The sequence below is a fragment of the Phasianus colchicus genome, chromosome 3, assembly GCF_987193195.1.
Source record: "Phasianus colchicus chromosome 3, bPhaCol1.hap1.1, whole genome shotgun sequence".
NCBI classification, from domain to species: Eukaryota; Metazoa; Chordata; class Aves; order Galliformes; family Phasianidae; genus Phasianus; species Phasianus colchicus.
Genome location: NC_143438.1, coordinates 95,676,878 through 95,692,547, shown reverse-complemented (window position 1 = coordinate 95,692,547; position 15,670 = coordinate 95,676,878). Strand labels below are relative to the sequence as shown.

The following is a 15,670-nucleotide window of genomic DNA, read 5'->3' as shown; positions in this document are numbered from 1 at the left end:
GGTACCAGAACCCCATCCCACACGTATCAGAACCTCCCATGGGTGCTGCTGTCCTATCTATGGGTGCCAGGAACCCCCCAGAGCCACGAGTGTCACCACCTCCCACCCATGGGTGCCAGCCGCCCCAATGGGTGCCACTGTCCCACCTATGGGTGTCACAAACACCCCCCCACAGGTCTCAGCCCACATCCGTGGGTGCCAGCACCTCACCCATGGGTGCCTGGAACCCCCTCCCACACTATCAAGAACCACCCATGGGTGCCCCTGTCCCACCTATGGGTGCCAACACCACCCCACCCACGGGTCTCAGCCTCCCCTATGGGTGCCAACCCCCACCCATGGGTGCCACGACCTCCCCCACGCGTCTCACCCCCCTGCCACCCTCCACAAACACCCCCCACAGGTCTCAGCCCCCACCTCAAGGGTGCCACCATTCCACCCATGGGTGCCAGGACCCCCCCTACATGTGCCAACCCCCCCCAAGGGTGCCACTGTCCCACCCATGGGTGACACAACCCCATCCACGGGTCTCACCCCCATCCCCGTCCAATGGGTGCCACTGTCCCACCCATGGGTGCCTGAACCCCCTCCCACATTTCAGTCCCCCCCAGTGGGTGCCATTGTCAAACCCATGGGTGCCACAACCCCACCCATGGGTCTCACCCCCCAGCCCCCCCAATGGGTGCCACTGTCCCCCCCATGGGTGCCAGGACCCCCCCACGAGTGTCACCATTCACCACCCATGGGTGTCTGCACCTCCATGGGTGCCACTGTCCCACCCATGGGTGCCAAGACGCCCCCAGAAGTCTCAGCTCTCCCCCCCCCCAATGGGTGCCACTGTCCCACCTATGGGTGTCACAAAAAACCCCCCACAGGTCTCAGCCCCCACCCATGGGTGCCAGGACCCCCCCACGTTTACCAACCCACCCAAGGGTGACCCCACCCTCCCCAGTGGTCACCTTTGGGTGCTCGTTGTCCCCGTCAGTGCAGTTGTGGTGCCTCAACCCCCCCCCACCCAAGGGAGGTGACACCCGGAGGTGACTCAGACTGGCCCCAAAGTTGGCAAACAGGGACAAAAAATGGCCACAAGGGCAGGGCAGCACCACAACGTGACCCCATCACTGCCCCATAGAGACCCCATAACAGCCCCATAGAGACCCCATAACAGCCCCATTCTGACCCCATAATAGCCCCATAGAGACCCCATAACAGCCCCATTCTGACCCCATAATAGCCCCATAGTGACCCCATAACAGCCCCATTCTGACCCCATAACAACCCCATAGCGACCCCATAACAGCCCCATAGTGACCCCATAACAGCCCCATAGAGACCCCATAACAGCCCCATTCTGACCCCATAACAGCCCCATTCTGACCCCATAACAGCCCCATAGCGACCCCATAACAGCCCCATAGAGACCCCATAACAGCCCCATTCTGACCCCATTCTGACCCCATTCTGACCCCATAACAGCCCCATAGAGACCCCATAACAGCCCCATTCTGACCCCATAACAGCCCCATAGAGACCCCATAACAGCCCCATTCTGACCCCATAACAGCCCCATAGCGACCCCATAACAGCCCCATAGAGACCCCATAACAGCCCCATTCTGACCCCATAACAGCCCCATTCTGACCCCATAACAGCCCCATTCTGACCCCATACTGATTGCATACAGACCCCATAACGGCCCCATAGAGAACCCAAAGAGCCCCATAGGGATCCCATAGTGACCCCATAACAACTCCATAGTGACCATGTAACAGCACCACAGAGATCCCATAGAACCCCGTAGTGACCCCATAAGAGTTCCATGGTGACCCCATAGAACTGCACTATAACTCCATAACTGTTCCACTGCAACCCCACAGAGATTCCATAACAGTTCCACTGTGACCCCATAGAGCTCCATACGGACCCCATACAGACCCCATAAGACTTCCATGGTGACCCCATACAGCTGCACTGCGACCCCATAACAGCTCCATACAGACCCCATACAGCTCCACCTGACCCCATAACAGCTCCACCTGACCCCATAACAGCTCCATACAGACCCCATACAGCTCCATACAGACCCCATACAGCTCCATACAGACCCCATAACAGCTCCATACAGACCCCATAGATCCCCACAGACCCTATATAGGTGCCCACAGCTCCTATATAAATCCCTACATACCCCATAGACCCTCACAGCCCCTATATAGGTCCGCCCATATAGATCCCTATCGACCTTATATGCTTCACAGCCCCTATGTAGATTCCTACAGACCCCATAGATCTTCATGCCCCCTATATAGATCTCTATAGACCCCATAAGCCCCACAGCTCCTATATAAATCCCTACAGACCCCATCGATCCTCACAGCCCCTATAGGTTCCCACAGCCCCTATATAGATCCCTATAGACCCCATAGGTCCCCACAGCCCTATATAGGTCCATACAGACCCCATAGGTACCCACAGCCCCTATAGATCACTACAGCCCCTATATAAATTCCTACAGACCCCATAGATCCTCATAGCCCCTATAGGTTCCCACAGCCCCTATATAGAGCCCTATAGACCCCATAGGTCCCCACAGCCCTATATAGGTCCATACAGACCCCATAGGTACCCACAGCCCCTATAGATCACTACAGCCCCTACAATAATTCCTACAGACCCCATAGATCCTCATAGCCCCCATACGTCCCCACAGCCCTATATAGATCCATACAGACCCCATAGGTACCCACAGCCCCTATAGATCACTACAGCTCCTATAGGTCCCTACAGCTTCCTATACAGTTCCCTACACACCCCATAGGTCCCACTGCCCCTACAGGTCCCTACAACCCCTACAGATCCCCACAGCTCCGGTAGTTTCCTACAGACCCCATAGATCCCCGAAGCCCCAGTATAGATCTCTATAGACCCCATAAGCCCCACAGCCCCTATAGGCCCCCACAGCACCTATACAGATCCCTACAAACCCCATAGATCCTCATAGCCCCTATAGGTCCCCACAGCCCCTATATACATCCGTACAGACCCCATAGATCCCCACAGCCCTATATAGATCCCTATAGACCCTATAAGTCCCACAGCCCCTATATAGTTCCCTGCACACCCCATAGATCCCCATAGCCCCTTCCATATATCCCACAGAGATTGCCACAGCCCCTATAGATCCCTGCAGACCCCATAGGTCCCCGCAGCCCCTACATACAACCGTATAGACCCCATAGATCCCCATAGTACCCATATAGATCCCTACAGACCCCATAGATCCTCACTGCACCTACATGTCCCCCTATATGGGAGACCCCATAGGTCCCCACGGCCCCTAAAGGTCCCCACAGCCCCTATATACATCCGTATAGACCCCATAGATCCCCACAGCCCTATATAGATGCCCATAGACCCCATAGGTCTCCACAGCCCCTATAGATCACCGCAGCCCCTATAGGTCCCCACAGCTCTTATATAGATCCCTACAAACCCCATAGATCCCTACAGCCCCTATAGGCCCCCACAGCTCCTATATAAATCCCTACAGACCCCATAAATCCGCACAGCCCCTATATGTCCCCCCACACCGCCCAGTGCCCCGCAGTCCTCCACCGGAGGACTCATCTCTATGGTTCTAGCCTAGCTGGGCCCATCTCCCCGCCGCTCCGCTCCGCCCACTTCCGGCCTCTCGTTGTTTCGCCCCCGTCCCTTCCGGCCCCGCGCGTGGCGGGAGGCGGTGAGGCGGTTTGGGGGGGGGTCTGTGGGGTCGGTGGGCGCAATGGGGCGGGGGGAGGGGCATGGGCTGAGCCATAGAGGCACCTTTGGGTGCTGTGGGGCTGCTTGGGGGGCACTGGGACCCATAGGTGCTGTGGGGCCAATCCTGGGGGACGGTGGGTGCATCTGTGGGGTGCTGTGGGGTGGGAGGATTCCCATAGGCTGATCCACTTGGGTGCTGTGGGGCTGCCTGGGGGGCTTTGAGACCCATAGGTGCTATGGGGTCACTCCTGGGTGCCTATGGGGTGCTGTAGGGGCCCTATAGGATGACCCATAGAGGCACCTTTGGGTGCTGTGGGGCTGCTTGAGGGGCTTTGAGACCCATAGGTGCTATGGGGTCAGTCCTGGGTGCCTACGGGGTGCTGTAGGGGCCCTTTAGGATCACCCATAGAGGCACCTTTGGGTGCTGTGGGGCTGCTCTTGGGTGGGGCGCTGGAATTGGTGGCTGGGATGGCAGTCTGGCTATAGGGCAGCTATAGGGCAGCTGTAGGGTGGCCATGGAGACCCACAGATTCTATGGGGTCACCCTGGGTGTCTATGGGGTGCTGTGCTTTAGGGGCAGCCCCATAGAATCCCTATGGGTGCTTCCCATTTCCCCATTGACCCTAAATCTCTCAGTTTCCCCCAGCAGCGCTGCCATCGGTGGCTGGGCTGGCAGTCTGCTTATAGGGTGGCTGTAGGGTGGCCATAGGGACCCACAGATTGTATGGGGTCACCCTGGGTGTTTGTGGGGTGCCGTGGTTTAGGGGCAGCCCCACAGAACCCCTGTGGATGCTTCCCAGTTCCTAAATCTCTTCATTTTCACCCAGGACTGCTGCAGTCAGTGGCTGTGCTGGCAGTCTGGCTGTAGGGTGGCTGTAGGGTGGCCATGGAGACCCACAGATGCTATGGGGTGACCCTGGGTGTTTATGAGGTGCAGTGGGGTGGGGGCAGCCCCATAGCACCCCTATGTGTGCGTTCCACTTCCCCACTGACCCCAACCTCTTCATTTCCCCCAGGACTGCTGGAATTGGTGGCTGGGCTGGCAGTCTGGCTATAGGGCGGCTATAGGGCTGCTATAAGGTGGGCCTAGAGACCCATAGATGCTGTGGGGTCACCCTGGGTGTTTGTGGGGTGCCGTGGTTTAGGGACAGCCCCATAGAAGCCCTATGGATGCTTCCCAGTTCCCCATTGACTCCAACCTCCCCATTTCCCCCAGCAGCGCTGGAATTGGTGGCTGTGCTGGCAGTCTGCTTATAGGGTGGCTGTAGGGTGGCCATGGAGACCCATAGATGCTATGGGGTGACCCTGGGTGTTTATGGGGCGCAGTGGGGTGGGGGCAGCCCCACAGCACCCCTATGTGTGTGTTCCACTTCCCCACTGACCCTAAATCTCTCCATTTCCCCCAGCAGCGCTGGAATTGGTGGCTGGGCTGGTGGGCTGGCTATAGGGTGGCTGTACGGCCGCTATAGGGTGGGCATAGAGACCCATAGATTTTATGGGGTCACCCTGGGTGTTTATGGGCGCAGTGGGGTGAGGGCAGCCCCACAGCACCCCCATGTGTGCGTTCCATTTCCCCACTGACCCCAACCTCTCTGTTTCCCCCCAGGAGCGCTGGGATTGGTGGCTGGGACGGCAGTCTGGCTATAGGGCCGCTATAGGGCCTCTATAGGGCCGCTGTAGGGCGGCTATAGGGCGCCCCCCCCCCCCCCCGCCATGTACGCGGTGTACAAGCAGGCCCACCCCCCCACGGGGTTGGAGTTCTGCCTTTACTGCCATTTCTTCGGCACGGCCGAACGCAACCTGGTGGTGGCCGGAACCTCGCAGCTCTACGTCTATCGCCTCAACCACGATGCTGAGGTGCCTCTATGACCCCCCCGAAACCCCCCCCTTGGGACCCCCAGAGTGTTTCTGACCCCCATAACCCCCCCTTGGGACCTCCAGAGTGTTTCTGACCCCCATAGCCCCCCCCCACCATTGGACCCCCAGAGCATTTCTGACCCCCCCATGGGACCCCAGAGTGTTTCTGACCCCCATAGCCCCCCCCATGGGATCCTCAGAGCATTTCTGACCCCCAAATCCCCCCCATAGGAACACCAGAGTGTTTCTGACCCCCCCAAATCCCCTCCTTGGGACCCCTGGAGTGTTTCTGACCCCTCCATGGGCCCCCAGAGTGTTTCTGACCCCCAAACCCCTCCCCCCCCCCCCCAATGGGACCCCTCAAATTACCCCCCCATGGGGCCCCCGGAGCATTTATGACACCCATATCCCCCCCTCCCGTTTTTGTCCCCCCAGATCCCCCCCATGGGACCCCCACAGCATTTCTGACCCCCCCCCAAAACCCCAATAGTGGACCCCAGAGTATTTCTGACCTCCCCCAAATCCCCCCCACGGGACCCCTGGAGTGTTTCTGACCCCCCAAAACCCATCCCATGGGACATCCGAAGCATTTCTGACCCCCCCATGGACCCCCAGAGCGTTTCTGACCTCCCCCAATCCCTCCCATGGGACCCCCGGGATCTGCCCCATAAGTGTGGGGTGGAGGTGTTGGTGTGGGGCAGCTCTGATGCTGGTCTGTGTTCTGTTGGCAGAGCGGAGGCAAAGGAGATCGCAATGCAGGTAGGTGGGGGTGGGACCCCTCCCCAAATGTGGGACCCCTCCCCGAATGTGTGACACCCCAGTGCTGTCACCCTTTCCCCCCAGTGTGACACCCCGACTTTGTCACCCCCACAGTGTGATACCCAACAATGTGACCCCCCCAACATTGTCACCCCCAAAAATGTGACCCCCCACCGACAGTGTTATGCCAACAGTCTGATCCCCCCAGCAGTGTGAAACCCCAACAATGTGACCCCTCCAACAACAGTGTGACGCCCCAACAATGTGACCCTCCCAACATCACCCCTGACGGCGTCACCCCAACAGTGTGACACCCCAACAATGTGACACCCCCAACATCACCCCTGACAGTGTCACCGCAACAGTGAAACCTCAACAATGTGACCCCACCAACGACAGTGTGACACCCCAGTATCACCTCTGACAGCGTCACCCCAACACTGTGACTCCCCCCCCCACAGTGTGAAACCCCACCAATGTGACCCTTCCCAACAGTTTGACCTCCCCAACAACGTGACCCCCCCCAACATCACCCCTGACAGCGTCACCCCAACACTGTGATCCTCCCGACAGTGTGACACCCCAACATTGTCACCCCCCACACTGTGTGACACCCTAACGTTGTCACTCCCCAGTGTGTCTCCCCAACATTGACTCCCCCCCCCGGTGTGACACTGCAACATTGTCACCCCCCCCGAGTGTGACATCCCAACATTGTCACCCCCCTAATGTGACATCTGACGTTGTCATCCTCCAGAGTGACACCTAACAGTGTGACACCCTGACATTGTCACCCCCCCCATCATGACACCCCCAACATTGTCACCCCTCAGCGTGACACCCAACAGCGTGACATACCAATGTTGTCATCTCCCCCAGTGTGACATCCCAATGTTGTCAACCCAACAGTGTGACAGCCAACACTGTGACACCGCAACATTGTCACCCCCCCAAAGGGACACCCCGACATTGTCACACCCCCCAACGTGACACCCCAACATTGTCACCCTCCAGTGTGAAACCTAACAGTGTGACACCTTGACTTTGTCACCCCCCCTCCCCCCCCCAGTGTGACACCTCAATGTTGTCAGCCTCCCCCATGTGACACCCAATAGTGTGACACCCCAGTGTGGGCTGTGGGTGGTGTTGGGTGTTTGGTGGTGGTTGTGGGGTGTTGGTGGTTGTGGGGTGTCACGATGGTGGTTTTGGGATGTCAGTGGGGTGTCACAGTGGTGGTTGTGGGACGGCGGTGGTTGTGGGGTGTTGGTGGGTGTGGGGCATTGATGCTGGTGAGATACTGATGATTGTGGGGTGTTGGTTGTGGGGTGTCACAGTGGTGGTTTTGGGATGTCAGTGGGACATCAATGGTTGTGGGCTGTTGGTGGTTGTGGGGTGTTGATGGATGTGTGATGGTGATGGTTGTTGGGGTGTTGGTGGTGTTGGAGTGTTGGTGGTTGTGGGGTGCTGGTTGTTGCGGGGTGTCAGTGGTTGTGGTTGTGGGGTGTGGATGCTTGTGGGACGTTGGTTGTGGGATGTCAGTGGGGCATCGGTGGTTGTGGGATTGTGGTTGTGGGGTGTTGGTGGTTGTGGAAAATTGGTGGTTGTGGGGTGTTGGTGGTTGTGGGATCTTGGTGGTTGTGGGATTGTGGTGGCTGTTGGGGTGTCAGTTGTTGGTGTTGTGGGGTGTTGGTGGTTATGGGGTGTCGATGAATGTGGGAGGTCGGTGGTTGTGGGACACTGATGGTTGTGGGATGTTAATGGGGTGTGGGTGGTTGTGAGAGGCTGGTGATTGTGGGACATTGGTGATTGTGGGGTGTGGGTGGTAGAGGAACACTGATAGCTGTGGGATGTCAGTGGTTGTGGGACATTGATGGTTGTGGGGTGTTGGCGGTTGTTGGCGCACTGATGGTTGTGGGGTGCTGGTGGTTGTGGGATTTCAATGGTTGTGGGATGTCAGTGGCTGCAGGGTGTAGGTGGTTGTGAGGTGTAGGTGGTTATGGGGTGTTGATGGTTGTGGGATTGGCTATGAGAAATCAGCGGCTGTTGGTGTGTTGGTTGTCAGCTGTTGGTGGTTGTGGGGTGTCAACGGATGTGGGACGTCGGTGGTTCTGGGACATCAGTGGTTGTGGGGTGCTGGTGGTTGTGGGGTGCTGGTGGTTGTGGGACCTTGATGGTTATGGGGTGTTGGCGGTTGTTGGCACACTGATGGTTGTGGGGTGCTGGTGGCTGTGGGATTTCAGTGGTTGTGAGATGTCAGTGGTTGTGGGGTGCTGGTGGCTGCGGGAGGTTGGTGGGACGTCGGTGGCTGTGGGGCGTTGCCGTTCCCCGTGGCTCACCCTATGGGATGAACCCGATGCGTTGCCGAGGCTGGGCTGATGTGGGTGGCTCTGGGGGGGGGTGGTGACACCGCGTCCCCCCTGTGACATCCCCGTGTCCCCACAGAGGGCAGAGGCCACAAGGAGAAGCTGGAGCTCGTGGCCTCCTTCTCCTTCTTCGGCAACGTCATGTCCATGGCCAGCGTGCAGCTGGCAGGAGCCAAGAGGGACGCCCTGCTGCTCAGCTTCAAGGATGCCAAGGTGGGAATGGGGTGGGGGTGTCAGGGGGGCGGGGTGGGGAGGGGGATGGGGGCATAATGGGAACGTGGTAGGGACGGGATGGGGATAGGGATGGGGGTGGGGTTGGAGTGGGGATGGGATGGAGTGGGGATGGGGGTGGAGTGGGGATGGGATGGAGTGGGGATGGGATGGGCTTTGAGGTGGGGATGGGGTTGGGATGGGGTGGAGATGTGGATGGGGTGGGAATGGGATGGGATGGGGGTGGGTTGGGGATGGGGTGGGGTAGGGATGAGAATGGAGTTGGGATGAGATGGAGTGGGGATAGGGGATGGGATGGGGTGGGGATGGGATGGGATGGAATGGGGATGGAGTTTGGGATGGGATGGAATGGGGATGGAGTTTGGGATGGGATGGAGTGGGGATGGGGTTGGAATGAGGATGGGGATGGAGTTGGGATGGGGTGGGGATGGGGACATAATAGAGATGGGGATGGGATGGGAATGGGAAGGGGATGGAGGTGGGGATGGGATGGGATGGAGATGAGGGTGGGGATGGGGACATGATGGGGATGGGAACAAGGATGGGGACACAGTGGGGACAGGAATGGGGACAGGTATGGGGATGGGGTGGAGATACGGTTGGGCATGGGATGGGATGGGGACATAATGGGGACAGGGATGGGGATGGGATGGAGGTGGGGATGGGAACATAATGGGGATGGGGAGGGGGACATAATGGGGACGGGATACATTAGGGACAGGGATGGGAACGTAATGGGGACAGGAATGGGGATGGGGATGAAGATGGGGACGGGAACATAATGGGGACAGGTATGGGGATAGGGACAGGAATGGGGATGAGGACAGGGATGGGATGAGGATGGGAACATGATGGGAACGTATTGGGGACAGGGGTGGGGATGAGAATGAAGATGGGGATGGGAACATCATGGGGATGGAGAGGGGGATGTAATGGGGACATAATGGGGACAGGGATGGGAAAATAATTGGGGCAGGGATGGGGATGAGAATGAGCATGGGGATGGAAACATAATGGGGACAGGGATGAGGATGGGGATGAAGATGGGGATGGGAACATAATGGGGATGGGGAGGGAGACATAATGGGGACAGGGGTGGGGATGGGAACATAATGGGGACATAATGGGGATGGGATGGGAAAGTAATAGGGATGGGATGGGGATGGGGACATAATGGGGACAGGAATGGGGATGGGATGGGGACATAATGGGAATGGGGTGGGGGTGGGATGGGATGGGGACATAATGGGGATGGGATGGGAAAGTAATAGGGATGGGATGGGGATGGGGACATAATGGGGACAGGAATGGGGGTGGGATGGGGACATAATGGGAATGGGGTGGGGGTGGGATGGGGACAGGGATGGGGGTGGGATGGGATGAAGACGTAATGGGAATGTAATGGGGGTGGGATGGGATGGGGACATGATGGGGATGGGATGGGGGTGGGAACGCGTGTCCCCGCTCCACCGTGTCGCCCCCATTGCAGCTCTCAGTGGTGGAGTACGACCCCGGCACGCACGACCTGAAGACGCTCTCGCTGCACTACTTCGAGGAGCCGGAGCTGCGGGTGGCTGTGGGGCTGGGGGGTGGGGCTGGGTGCTGGGGGGAACGGGCAGCCCCGTGACCCCCCGCCCTCCACTCTCGCCCCGCGCAGGACGGCTTCGTGCAGAACGTGCACATCCCCAAAGTGCGCGTGGACCCCGACGGGCGCTGCGCCGTGATGCTCATCTACGGCACGCGGCTGGTGGTGCTGCCCTTCCGCAGAGACTCGCTGGCCGACGAGCACGAGGGCCTGGTGGGAGAGGGGTGAGAGAGGGCGACTGCGGGGCTGAGCAAAGATGGCCACCCTGTGGCTCTGTATGGCCACCACGTGGGTCCTTGTGGCCAACACGGAGCTCAGGGCAGTCGACTTGACCAGTCTGTGACTCGGTGTGGCCGGTGTGACCCTCACGTGGCTCACTGGCCAGCTCAAGGCTCCATGTGGCTAACGTGGAGCTCAGTGCAGTCAACTTGATCAACTTGTAGCCTAACGTGGCCATCACGTGGCCTGGTGTGGCCAATGTGGGCAACCTATGGTCCATGTGGCTAAAATGGAGCTCAGTGCAGTCAACTTGATCAACCTGTGGCTCAACATGGCCATCATGTGGCCTAGTGTGGCCAGCATGGGCAACATGTGGCTCCGTGTGGCCAATATGGAGCTCAGAGTGGTCAACTTGATCAACCCATGGCGCAATGTGGCCATCACATGGCCTGGTGTGGCCAACATGGCCAACCTGTGGTCCATGTGGCTAACATGGAGCTCGGTGCAGTCAACTTGATCAACCTGTGGCCCAACGTGGCCATCACGTTTCCTGGTGTGGCCAACATGGCCAACCTGTGGTCCATGTGGCTAACATGGAGCTCAGAGTGGTCAACTTGACCAACCTGTGGTGCAACGTGGCCATCACATGGCCTGGTTTGGCCAACATGGAGCTCAGGAATGGTCAACTTGACCAACCAGTGGCTCAGCATGGGCCAGTATGGCCAACATGGCCAATGTTCAGCTCCATGTGTCCAACACGGAGCTCAGTATGGTCAACTCACCCAATTTATGGCTCAGTGTGGCCAGTGTGTGGCTCAGTGTGGCCAATGCTCAGCTCCAGGTGTCCAACACGGAGCTGAGTGTGGTCAACTCACCCAATTTATGGCTCATTGTGGCCAATGTATGGCTCAGTGTGGCCAACGTGGCCAATGTTCAGCTCCATGTGGCCAACACGTAGCTGAGTGTGGTCACCTCACCCAATTTATGGCTCAGTGTGGCCAGTGTGTGGCTCAGTGTGGCCAGTGCTCAGCTCCACGTGTCCAGCATGGAGCTCAGTGTGGTCATTCCATCGATTCCTGGCTCACTGTGGCCAACGCCTGACTCAGTGTGGCCCAGATCCCAGAGGTGCCCCATGCTGGTTTGGTTCAGGCCATGGGGTCCCCACCCTTGGGGGCTTTTTGGGGCGCGCCCCCCCCCCCCCAGAACCCCCAGCCCACATCCCCCTTTGGTGGCAGGCAGAAGTCGAGCTTCCTGCCCAGCTACATCATCGACGTGCGGGAGCTGGACGAGAAGCTGCTCAACATCATCGACATGCAGTTCCTGTGCGGTTACTACGAGCCCACCCTCCTCATCCTCTTCGAGCCCAACCAGACGTGGCCGGGGTAAGGAAACCCCTCCAGCCCTCCCCTGTGGGTGAGGGGGAGATGGGGAGGGGGATGTGATGTGGAGGGGGAGGTGGTAGGGAGGTGATGGGGATGGGGATGGGGAGAGGATGGGGAGGGGATGGAAAAGTGATGGGGGGTGGGGATGGGGAGGTGGTAGGGATGGGGATGAGTGGAGATGGGGAGGGGAAGGTGATGGGGAGGGGATGGAGATGGGATGGGGAGGGGATGGGGAGAAGTTGGGGAGGAGATGGGGAGGGGAGGTGGTGGGGATGGTGATGAGGAGGTGATGGGGAGGGGATGAGGATGGGGATGGAGATGGGGAGAGGATGAGGATGGGGATGGGGAGGTGGTGGGGATGGGGAGATGACAGGGAGGTGGCAGTGATGGGGAAGTGATGGTGGTGGCAGTGAGGTGACAGTGAGGTGACAGTGATGGGGAGGTGGCAGTGAGGTGACATTGACAGGGAGGTGGCAGTGAGGTGATGGTGATGGGGTGGTGGCAGCGAGGTGACAGCGAGGTGACAGTGATGGGGAGGTGGCAGTGAGGTGGCAGTGAGGTGATGGTGATGGGGAGGTGGCAGTGAGGTGACATTGACAGGGAGGTGGCAGTGAGGTGACGGTGAGGTGACGGTGATGGGGAGGTGGCAGTGAAGTGACATTGACAGGGAGGTGGCAGCGAGGTGACGATGATGGGGAGGTGGCAGTGAGGTGACGGGGAGGTGACGATGATGGGGAGGTGGCAGTGAGGTGACAGTGAGGTGACGGTGATGTGGCAGTGAGGTGACGGGGAGGTGACAGTGATGGGGAGGTGGCAGCGAGGTGACATTGACAGGGAGGTGGCAGTGAGGTGATGGTGATGGGGTGGTGGCAGTGAGGTGATGGTGATGGGGAAGTGGCAGTGAGGTGACAGTGATGGGGAGGTGGCAGAGAGGTGACAGCCCGTCCCGTCAGGCGCGTGGCGGTGCGTCAGGACACGTGCAGCATCGTGGCCATCTCCCTGAACATCATGCAGAAGGTGCACCCCGTCATCTGGTCCCTCAGCAATCTGCCCTTCGACTGCACGCAGGCCTTGGCCGTCCCCAAACCCATCGGTGAGAGCCGGGGGGGGTGGGGGGCTGCGGGGGGCCGGGTGACCCCTCTGGGGACGTTGTGGTTGGTGGTGGTGAGGAGGGGGTGGGGGAGGTGCTCTGAGGGTGTTGTGGGGGTGTGGCGGGGAATGTTCGGTGATGGCCTGGGTGGCGGCCTTGGTGACACTCTGGGTGATGTCCTTGGTGACAATCCTGGTGACAGTCTGGGTGACAGCCTTGTCAGTGTTCCAGGTGGTGGCCTTGGTGACGTTCTAGGTGATAATCCCGGTGACATTCTGGGTGACAGCCTTGCCAGTGTTCTGGGTGACAGCCTTGGTGACATTCCTGGTGATGTCCTGGGTGACAGTCCCAGTGACATTCTGGGTGACAGCCTTGTCAGTGTTCCAGGTGACAGCCTTGGTGACGTTCTGGGTGTTGTTTCTGATCACATTCTGGGTGACATCCTATGTGGCAGTTCCAGTGACATTCAGGGTGACAGCCTTGGTGGCATTCTGGGTGACAGTCCCGATGACATTCTGGGTGACAGCCTTGTCAGTGTTCCAGGTGACAGCCTTGGTGATATTCTGGGTGTTGTTTCTGGTGATGTTCTGGGTGACAGCCTTGGTGACATTCTGGGTGATGTTCTGGGTGACAATCCCGGTGACGTTTTGGGTGACAGCCTTGGTGACATTCCTGGCGATGTGCTGGGTGACAACCTTGGTGGCATTTTGGGTGACAGCCTTGGTGATGTTTTGGGTGTTGTTTCTGCTGACATTCTGGATGACAGCCTTGGCAGTGTTCTGGGTGACGTGCTTGGTGACATTCTGGGTGATGTCCTTGGTGACAGTCCCGGTGATGTTCTGGGTGACAGCCTTGCCAGTGTTCCGGGTGACATCCTTGGTGACAATCCTGGTGACATCTTAGATGACAGTGACAATTATATTGTGGCTGACAATCCTGGTAATGTTTTGGGTGGCGTCCTTGGTGACAATCCCGGTGACATTCAGGTGACAGCCTTGCTGATGTTCCAGGTGACATCCTTGGTGACGTTCTGGGTGACATTCTGGGTGACATCCTCAGTGATGTTTTTGGTGATGTCCTTGATGTCCATCTCAGTGGTGTTCTGGGTCTCCTGCTGTCATCCTGGTGACGTTCCTGGTGCCATCATGGTACCATCCTGGTGACGTTCCTGGTGCCATCTTGGTGCCATCCCAGTGATGTTTCCAGTGCCATCCTGGTGACGTTCCCAGTGATGTTCCCAGTGACATTCCCGGTGACTTCCTGGTGACATTCCTGGTGACATCCCAGAGATGTTCCTGGTGCCATCCCACTGATATTCTTGGTGCCATCCTGGTGACATTCCTGGTGCCATCCTGGTGATGTTCCTGGTGCCATCCCAGTGCCATCCTGGTGATTTCCTGGTGCCATCCTGATGACATTCCAGGTGACATCTCAGTGATGTTCCTGGTGCCATCCTGGTGCCATCCTGCTGACATTCCCAGTGTAATCCTGGTGCCACCCCGATGGCGTTCCTGGTGCCACCCCAGTGATGTTCCTGGTGCCATCCTGGTGACATTCTGGTGCCATTCCGATGACATTCCTGGTGTCATCCCAGTGATTTTCCTGGTGCCATCCTGATGCCATTCCTGGTGACATTCCCAGTGTCATCCCAGTGCCATCCCACTGACATTCCTGGTGCCATCCTGGTGACATCCTGGTGCTATCCCACTGACATTCCTGGTGACATCCCAGTGATGTTCCTGGTGCCATCCTGGTGCCATCCTGGTGCCATTCCGGTGCCATTCCGATGACATTCCCGGTGGAATTCCCAGTGTCATCCTGGTGCCATCCCGATGGCATTCCTGGTGACCTCCCAGTGATGTTTCCAGTGCCATCCTGGTGACGTTCCCAGTGATGTTCCCAGTGACATTCCTGGTGCCATCCATCCCGATGACATTCCTGGTGACATTCCCAGTGATGTTCCTGCTGCCATCCTGGTGCCATTCCTGGTATCAGTCCTGGTGCCATTGCTGGTGACATTCCCGATGTCATCCTGGTGCCATCCTGGTGGCATCCCAATGCCACCCTGGTGCTATTCCTGGTGACATATTGGTGATGGAACCTCAGCCAGTGCCACCCTCGTGTCACCCGGTGTCACAACGGTGTCACCCGGTGCCACATGGCTGCCATCCCTCTGTGCAGGTGGGGTTGTGATCTTCGCTGTCAACTCCCTGCTGTACCTGAACCAAAGCGTGCCGCCCTACGGCGTCTCCCTCAACAGCCTCACCGCTGGCACCACCGTGTTCCCACTGCGTGAGTCGCAACGGGGCCAGGGGGTGACACGGAGGTGGGGTGACATGGAGGCGGGGTGACATAAAGATGGGGTGACAGAACCATGGGGTGACACAGATGTGGGGTGACACGGAGGTGGGGTGACATAAATATG

The 15,670-nt window shown here is 58.5% G+C and overlaps 1 protein-coding gene across 1 annotated transcript in view; it reads left to right on the top strand.

Moving 5' to 3' along the window:
* The first annotated feature begins 3,690 nt into the window (after positions 1–3,690).
* CPSF1 (cleavage and polyadenylation specific factor 1) overlaps positions 3,691–15,670 on the top strand; it is a 63,395-nt gene continuing 51,415 nt past the window's right edge. Inside the window, exons 1-9 of the mRNA XM_090138261.1 lie at positions 3,691–3,739; positions 5,366–5,616; positions 6,348–6,375; positions 8,818–8,951; positions 10,459–10,539; positions 10,627–10,778; positions 12,009–12,155; positions 13,109–13,248; positions 15,427–15,537. Coding sequence (XP_089994387.1) covers positions 5,473–5,616; positions 6,348–6,375; positions 8,818–8,951; positions 10,459–10,539; positions 10,627–10,778; positions 12,009–12,155; positions 13,109–13,248; positions 15,427–15,537 — 937 coding nt within the window. The 5' untranslated portion in view covers positions 3,691–3,739; positions 5,366–5,472. The remainder of the gene's footprint in view (positions 3,740–5,365; positions 5,617–6,347; positions 6,376–8,817; positions 8,952–10,458; positions 10,540–10,626; positions 10,779–12,008; positions 12,156–13,108; positions 13,249–15,426; positions 15,538–15,670) is intronic.